We start from the raw sequence: 8,387 nt of genomic DNA, 5'->3' as shown, positions 1-8,387 counted from the left end.
ATTTACCTGTTCAGCAAGACAACCAGGTGCTGACAGAGCAGACAGCACGTAGGAACATATCATCTAAGGATGGTTTTTATCATCCCATTTTACAGGCAGGGAAACTGAGGCTCAGAAACTATGGCCAGGGCAGAATAGGAAGGCAAGCTGTCGGGTTCCAAGGACCACGTTCTTGACCACCAGTGGTCAAGTGGCCTGCCGTGGCCTGGTCCCCAGTCTGGCTCAAGTCTGTCTCCTGGCGCCTGTGGGCTTGCGTAGAGGATTGAAAGGAATGGGTGGCTGGGAGAAAGGGAGTGGTCAGCCCAGCTGGTAGAACTCAATGTCTAAGCTGCCATCTCCAGCATGCAAGGCCCCCGAGGCAGGCTTCCTGGTTCCCCAAACTCCCGCAGGAGCGGCTGGCGAGCCCGGGAGCCAGCCGTCAGGTCAGAGCGTCCCTAGGCCACGCGGAGAGCTGGTGGGGAAGGACCTGGACGCAGACAACTCGAGTCGCCTAGCCAGGAAACCCGCACATTCCGTGGCTCCTCCTGCCCCTGACGGCTGGCTTGGCGGCCCCGCCACTCCCCCTCTAGCTCGGGCCGCTGCTCCGGGCGGCGTGCTGGGTGCCCGAGAGGGGCCCCGCCCGCAGGCGGGGAGACGGGGGCGGGAGGAGGGCGCGCGCCCACACCCCGCCCCCGCCCCGGAGCCAGCCCGCGGAGCCCGCGGCCAGGGCGGCGCAGACCGGCCCAGCGACTCGCCCCGGCTGCGCGCCGCGACGCGCTGCCTCCGCCGCCGCTGCCGCCGCGTCCGCCCTCGCCCCCAGCCTCGGGGCTCGCCGAGACAAGGTAACAACGAGCTGGCCCGCGGGTCCCCGAGCCCCAGGTGGGCGTGGACGCGGCTGGGGGACACGGCGCTCGCGAGGACTCTGCACCCTGCTGGGCTCTCCGTGCTGGGACGGGGGCGGGCGCCCGCCTGCCGAAGGCGCCCGGGTGCCAACAGGGAGGCCTGGAGCATTGGGCGCGGAGCAGCGCAGAGACGCGCCCGAGTTTTGGGCGGTTTTGCCCTGTTCCCAGCGAACGGATGGGACAGAGAACTGGGGGAGCAGTAAACCGGGGGCAGGAGGAGGGGGCGAGCGGAGGGCCGTCTGTGCTCCTTCCTGCCCTGGGTAGGGAAGGAACGGGGAGGGGGCAATGTCTCGGAATGTCGGGCTCCTTGGCCGGCGCGGAGAGCGGGAAGTGTGTAGGGTGGGGGGAGCGCTGGGAGATGGACCGAGCACCCTGCCCCCTCCCCAACCGCTGCATTCCAGGCCGAGCAGCGGATGAGGTCATCCCGTCCGGTTCCCCTCCAGCCAAGGCAGCCGGCTGCCCCCTTCCCCCTGGAGCGACCCTCCGCATGCTACCCCGCTGCCTCCCCCCCCGCACCCCCCGCCAGGGAATGTTTTATGGCCAAAGTCTTTCCCGGACTTCCAAACCCGACCGCCCTCGAGAGAGCCCGTTCCTGCCCCAGCCGCACCAGACCCGCGAAGTTTGAAGCCCGAGTTCTAGACCGGGACACTGGCTCAGGGAGGCAGAGGGACTGGCCTGGAGGCCACCGCGGCGCCCAGCGCGGCGCGGGGATGGGCGCCGGGTCTGTGGGAGGCTCGGCCCGGCCCGCAGCCGCTCCGCCTGGCCGAGCGGAGGGCGGACGTGGCTCTAACACGGGCTGGTGGAGCTAGAAGCGCCTGTCGCGCGCCACTTTTTCCTACCTCCCCTGTGGCCCGTGATGCTCCCTCTCCCTAACCCGCTTCTAGTCCGGGGTGCCCGCAGCGACTTCAGACAGCTCGCTACTCTTTTCTGGCCTCAGTTTCCACGTCTCACCATCTTCAAACGGCTGGCCGTTGAGAGAGGCGAGAAGCACACCTCCTCTTCCAGGGGGCCCTAACCAAGATAGGGTCCCGCTGTCCCTCGGGAGGGGTGGTGGTACCCAGCGCACGCTTGCGGGGAAGGGGCTGTGCGTTCGCGGCTGGCCTCCTGCATGGGAGGTGGCGCCGCTGGCGGACCCCACAGCCTGCGGGTGACCCCCAGGTGAGCGCCCGGGTGCAGCCGCCCCCACCGACGCCTTTGCTCACCCTGCAGCCAGACCCGCTCCTGGCCCCCTCCCCAGCGCCCGCCGCCCCCAACCACATGTGTCTCCACAGCGGCCCCTATTGGTCTCCTAATACATAGTCCCTGCCTGGCGCCTCAAACCTCGTCTTTGCGGTTATTACCACCATTGAGTAAACTCCTACCACGAGCCCTGGCCTGACTATCTTCCGTAGGGTAAATATAAGGACTCCTGCGACACCGAGACTGCATGGTGACCGCTCTTGCCCAGCACACTGGGCACACTGAATTGCAGAGCTGAGTCTCCTGCGTCCCAGACCTGCCTTTCCCGTGCTCCGGGGCTGGCGGTGGCTCCCCCGACGTCTCTCCCTGGTACCCCTGGAGGCCTCACCCCTCCCCGGCGGACTGCTGTTGGTAGAATCCTGGGAGGTTCCCAGCCACGCCGTCTTTTCTGCTCTGTGGCCTGGGACACGTTAATTCCCTTCTGTGCCCTGTTTCTTTTTTGTCTGTAGAATGGGTGCTGTGAGCATTAGCAGGTAGTATTCCAGGGCTAGTGAGAGGAGATAGGCCTTGAGCGGGGCCCCAGAGCCCTGCTCACTCCAGGGCCAAGTGCGGCACAGCTGATTGCCAGCATTACCCTGTAGTCAGCATCAAGTGCCAAATAGCTGCCACCAAGAGTCCCCCGAAGGAGAGATGCTGGAATAAAGATGTTGGATTTGAACCTAGAGCCACCCTGCTCCAGCTTCTGGGGGGGGTTAATTTCAGCACCTTCCATTCTCACAACCCTCCTGGGGGCAGGGGGAGCGGCCTTCGATGCTGTTCTTATTTTCCACGTGGGACAAACAGGTCCCCAGTATGGCGGTGAGGCAGGGTCTCTGTACTGCAGCGGGAAGGGGTAGGCCTTTTGGAGGTGCCCAGAGGCATTTGGGAGGTGGGATCATCACGAGATTGGGGCAGAAGTTTTTCTCCCAAGTCACCGTGGCCACTGGGGTTTGGGGGGAGCTGGAGCCCCTTTGCTGAGCGAGGGCAGCCTGCTTCAGGAAGCCAGGGGGTCGGGGGGGGGGGGGGGGGCTCTGAGAGAAGTGGGTGTGGCCACATGGCAGACACAGTGAGCCCCCAACGAGACATTTCTTTTTCCAGACATTCACCCCTCATCTGTGGAACAGGGGAACTGGCCTGTGTCCTGTACCTGCCATGTGACCTTGGCCAAGTCCCTTTCCTCTGAACCTGGGCTCTCCCCGTGAAGGGGACTAATCCTGCAGCTTTGCAGGGCTGCTGGGGAATCAGATGACATCACGTAATGGTTGGCCAAGTGCTGTGCGCCTCATAACGACAGCAAACATTCCACGAGGGCTTCTCGGTGCCAGGGGTGCCAGGGAAAGGGATGATTCAGAGCCCCCCCCGGGGGAGGAGTTATGGTTGGGGGAGGATCAGATGGTGGGAAGGAAAGAGAATGTAGTCAGAAAACAAAGCAAGCTTTGTTTTATTGCCTCCTTTGTTTTTATCTTGTTATTTAACCTATTTTGAATTTCAAATAACATTCAAAGGGCAGTATTGGGATTTTTATGCTTGGAGGTGGCAGCGAAGTTTTTTTTTGTTTTTGTTGTTCATTGAGGCTCAGATCTAGGTGTTCTTGTTAAGGATTATTATCAGCTTTTATCAGCTGAGGTCTCAGGCCTGTGGAGGTGAGTGACTTGCCCAAGGTCACATGGTAAGGCCACTGAATCCCATATGTCCCCTCACTCGGAAGGTGGCAAGGGGCAATCTTTTAGCATGAAGCTTACCCTGTGGCACAAAGCTCTCCTGATTAAACCGGTATTGATTTGGCAGTTGCCGTGTGAGAGGCCGAGCTGGGTGCTGGGAAGGAGGAAGGCAGGAAAATCCAGGCAGGCGCCCCACCCTCAGAGTGCGTTGCCAATCTGGGGAGGCAAGACTGGGCTCCGGGAGCCAGTCAAAGGCTGTGTGAGTCAGGCACTGAGTTCAAGTCTCAACTAGCTCTCTTCATGTGACCTTGAGCAAGCTTGGCCCTTCTCTGGGCCACCAGAAAACCGGAGGTTGGACCATGGGCCCACAGGTGTCCTTCAGCCTGCACTTTCTGCGATAATAGAAAGGAGAAGGTCAGGCCAAGAGAAGTTTAGAGAATGCGCGGGGTGGGATGGAGGGGGCGCTGTGGGGAGATCCGGAGGGGAGGGAGTGGCCAAGGAATAGCTTTTGGTTCCAGCCGAGGCTCCTACCTCTCTGTGACAAACAGATAAAGTTCTTTCCTGCGGGCCTTCTCAGAGCCCCAGGCATGCAGGAGACATCTGGAAAAAGCCACTTTTGACTACAGGATCCTTTTCTCAGGAAGCACCTTGAAGGCGGGAGGGTCCTGAGGAATCTCTGCGTAAGTTGTTTACATAGCCATTCACAAAGGCCTTGATGGGCTCCTCCTCCCTCCTGGCCACTCCCAGTGGGAGATAGTTTAACCTACAGAGAAGGGAGATGGCTTGTCCAGCCTGTCAGCGGGAGGCAGTGGACCGTGGGGTTTAAGGGATGTGGGTTTAGGAGGCCCTGCTTCTCCACTTCCTCCTCTGCAGCCTCAGGCAAGTCATTTCATTCTTGGCCCCGGGTTCTCCCCTCTGATATAGCACCTCCCTCAGGGCCATTGTGTGGGTTTAATGAGTGATGAACACAGGTCATTGGTGCTTAGTAGGAGCAGGTGTTTCATACAGGGGCCATGTGTAATGACCGTACACTTTGTAAGTATACAGATCTATGAATTCTTTGTGCTCCCTCCCAGTCAAATACGTGCTCAAAGGAAACCCCAACCCTGATTTCTCTCTCAATTGTTGAGTTTTGCCTGTTCTCACCTGTGCGTCTGCTCAGCATTTTGCCGGTGATTCGCTCCCCTGCCCACTTCCCCCTCATCCCCACAGCGTTGGCTGGCTGTGCGCATATTCTCTTTAGCTGTTCTTATTTGGCCCTAGGATCCCCCAGGCCTGCTATCACCTTTCTGTCTTCCTTTCAGGTCTCCACCTGGCCAGAAGAGGGGCTGTCCACGCTTGAGGCACGTCTCGTCCTACCCTGTTCTTGGACAGAACATCAACAGCTGGTTCCACGAGTCCAGGAGCCAGGCGTCAGGGACAGACCAGCCATGGATCCCCAACAGCCTCAGCATTTGGGGGCAGCACCTTAGGAGAACAGAGGAGCGGCCTCTGTCCACCCCCTTGCACTGGGAAGAAGGGAAGGGAGAAGTGGGCCCGCCGCCTGCCCCAGCTGGGCATGGGCCAGCAGCTGTGAACAGCCAGAGCTGATGCCGGGCCCCCAGGGGGCTGGAGGAGCCCCCGTCATGAGCCTGGGCAAGCTCTCACCTGTGGGCTGGGTGTCCAGCTCTCAAGGAAAGAGGCGGCTGACTGCAGACATGATCAGCCCCCCGCTCGGGGACTTCCGACACACCATGCATGTAGGCCGTGGCGGGGATGTTTTCGGTGACACCTCCTTCCTCAGCAACCACGGTGGCAGCTCCAGGGGTACCCACCGTTCACCCCGCAGCTTCCTGGCCAAGAAGCTACAGCAGGTGCGCAGAGTGGGGGCACCGCCCCGGCGGTTAGCTTCCCCACCGTCGCCCTCGCCTGCTCCACCCGCCGTCTCCCCCATCATCAAGAACGCCATCTCCCTTCCCCAACTCAACCAGGCTGCCTACGACAGCCTCGTGGTGAGCAAGATCAGCTTCACCAGCAGCCCTTCCGGCTCCACGGACGGCCACTCCAGTTATGGTGAGGGCCTGGGTTATTTGTCCATTTTTCAGATGCTGAGACCCAGAAGGTTTGATGATTCAACAAGCCTTCAAATGAGGTCTTTTCCCCGCAGTAGTTTGGTAATCACCATGGAGGTCAGGACTGTGGTTGGGGAAGGGTCAAGGGGTGGGAAGCAGCCCACTCTCCAAAATACACTAACTCATTTGGAAAACCGCTCCCATGGACAGAAGTCAGAGGCCCTTCCTGTCCTGGTGGGGAGAGGCAGGTGCTGCCTCTGCTCCGGCAGACAGCTCACCTGAGAACCAGGGTTCCTGCTGCCACCTGGTGGCTACTTCTTGCTCTGCACCCTTGCCCCACAACCAGCGGCTGCCTCTAGTGCTCCCCCTGCAGGCCACTGCTCTGAACCCCAGCGAGTGCTGGTTCACAGCAACCCGGCTGTCAAGCCCCGCAGTCCTGGAGCCAGGGGCTGGACTTTTGGAGGGCATCTTTTAAGTCTAATTTCTATGCAGTCAGATCCTGGCTGCTGGTTCCATCAATGTGACCAGCCCACATGCTGTGGGTTCATCGTCAGCCATCAGCCACTGTCATGGCAGAGGACCAGGGGCCATAGCAAGTTTACAGTGGGAACTAAGACAGGGGATTTGAGCTCCAGGCTTGGTTCAACCGCATCAGACTGTGGCCCTGGGCAAGCCCTTAGCCTCTGAGCCTCACTCTTCATCTGCAAAGTGCGAATAGGATTATGTCAACTAAGTTTCTAGGCTTGATAGGAGGATCACATGGCAAACTCTGGGGTTCCCTGTCTTGGAAAGATGGAGAACTGAGCGCAGGTGGGGGCAGTGACTTGCTAGAGGCCACATAGCAGGCTGGGGTTGGTCCTGGCTCTCCCCTCCCTGGTTCATGGTTAGGGACCCCAGCTCTGACCCCACTCCCCATTTCTCTTCTAGGCTTGGACTCCGGGTTCTGCACCATCTCCCGCGTGCCTCGTCCGGAGAAGCCTCGTGACCGAGACCGCGACAGCTCCTTCCCCTCCGAGCCCGAGCTTCACCGCTCTGACTCCCTCCTGTCCTTCCGTCTGGACCTGGACCTTGGGCCCTCGCTCCTCAGCGAGCTGCTGGGGGTCATGAGCCTCTCGGAAGCCTCTGCAGCTGAGACCCCTGCCTCAGCCCCTGCTGCAAACCCCTCCTCCCCTGCTGCGAACCCCTCCGCCCCTGCTGCGAACCCCTCCGCCCCTGCTGCTAACCCCTCCACCCCTGCAGCAAACCCCCCTGCCCCTGCCTCAAGCCCTCCACCCCGTGGACGCTTCCCCAACGGGGTAACCACTGGGTTGGGCCCAGTGGCTGAGGCAAGGGCCAGCGTGGTGGGAGAACGTCCCCGTGCACAAGCTGACATGGCCCCTGGCAGGCCCTGGGGAGCAGGCTGGGGTGGCAGCAGGGGCAGCCGCCACTACACTGAGATGGATGCTCGGCAGGAGCTGGTGAAGGTGCTGCCCCAGGGCCGGGCCTCTTGGGAGAGCCTAGACGAAGAGTGGGAGACGCCCCGGGCAGGCAGCAGGGCCCCCGTGCCCAGCACGGTGCAGACCAGCACCTTCACGTTTGTCGATGCCGAGGAGGACGACGAGGTCAAGGTGTGAGCAGCTGAGCGTGGGCTCAGGGCCCTGCCCAGCCTCAGGCCGTCGCCCATGAAGGGCCCAGGGGCAGAGCCAGCCCCTCACCTGACAGATGGGAGAACCTAAGTTGTCCCCAAACCCTCCACGCCCTTGCCGGACAGGCATGGGAGGGAGGCCAGGCTTGTTCTGGGACCTGGGTGTTCCCTAGGGCCCTCCTGGGCTGACCTGTTTCCCCACAGCTACCACTCTGGACACAGTGGCCATTCCCTCAGCTCCGCCCCCACTGGCTGGAAGGCCCAGCGTCACAGTGCTGCCTTTGTGCTGGGGAAGCTGTCCTTGCGGGGTAGGGGGCAGGAAGCGTGCCACACAGGGCCTTTGTCTCCTCCCTAAGGGACCGCCTGCCCCAGCTCACCCTGAGCTGCCCCCAGCACGAAAGCTAGGGTTGTTTCCCCACCATTCCCCCCACCCCAACCCCAACTTGTCCCAGAATCCTCAAAAATCAGGTGTCACCTCCCCACTTCCTGTGCACCCCAGACCTGCCTCTGGGTCCTGATTAAAACAGGCTTTTTTGATAAAAGGTGTCCTGCAAGGTGTTTGGGCACCTGAGAGTACAGCGTCAGCGCCGCCTGCTTAAATACCCTCGGCCTTGGGTTTGAAAGCCAAGGACCCCGCAGGGCCCCAGCACAGAGGGGCCAAGACAGGGGTAATGAATAACCAGGCTGGAATGAACGTTCTGGAGATAAGAGGCCCAGGTGGGAGCCCTTATCTGCAGTTCCGGGAACACCCCCTGGCCCAGGTGCCTGGAGCCAGTACCTGACTCTAATCCCATGGGGCAGCTTGGCACTTGCTCTGGTGATAACAGGGGACAGGTAGGCAGGAGTGGGTACTTAAAGGTGTTTGGAAGTGTGTTCCAACCCTGACTTGGCAGTACTGTGACCTTAGGCCTCAGCTTCCTCCTCTGTATCATGAGGAAGCTGGGAGCATTGA

General features: G+C 60.9%; 1 protein-coding gene across 1 annotated transcript; it reads left to right on the top strand.

Moving 5' to 3' along the window:
- The first annotated feature begins 767 nt into the window (after window positions 1–767).
- CDC42EP1 (CDC42 effector protein 1) lies at window positions 768–7,958 on the top strand. Its single transcript, XM_054574510.1, has 3 exons — window positions 768–821; window positions 5,065–5,812; window positions 6,739–7,958. The coding sequence occupies exons 2-3, from the start codon at window positions 5,350–5,352 to the stop codon at window positions 7,422–7,424; spliced, it is 1,149 nt and encodes a 382-aa protein (XP_054430485.1). The 5' UTR covers window positions 768–821; window positions 5,065–5,349; the 3' UTR covers window positions 7,425–7,958.
- The last annotated feature ends 429 nt before the right edge of the window (window positions 7,959–8,387 follow it).

This window comes from Pteronotus mesoamericanus, unplaced genomic scaffold (assembly GCF_021234165.1).
Source record: "Pteronotus mesoamericanus isolate MK-2021 breed Mesoamerican mustached bat unplaced genomic scaffold, CSHL_Meso_final contig_263, whole genome shotgun sequence".
NCBI classification, from domain to species: Eukaryota; Metazoa; Chordata; class Mammalia; order Chiroptera; family Mormoopidae; genus Pteronotus; species Pteronotus mesoamericanus.
The sequence above is the reverse complement of the archived record's forward strand: the minus strand, read 5'-3'. Positions and strand labels throughout refer to the sequence as shown.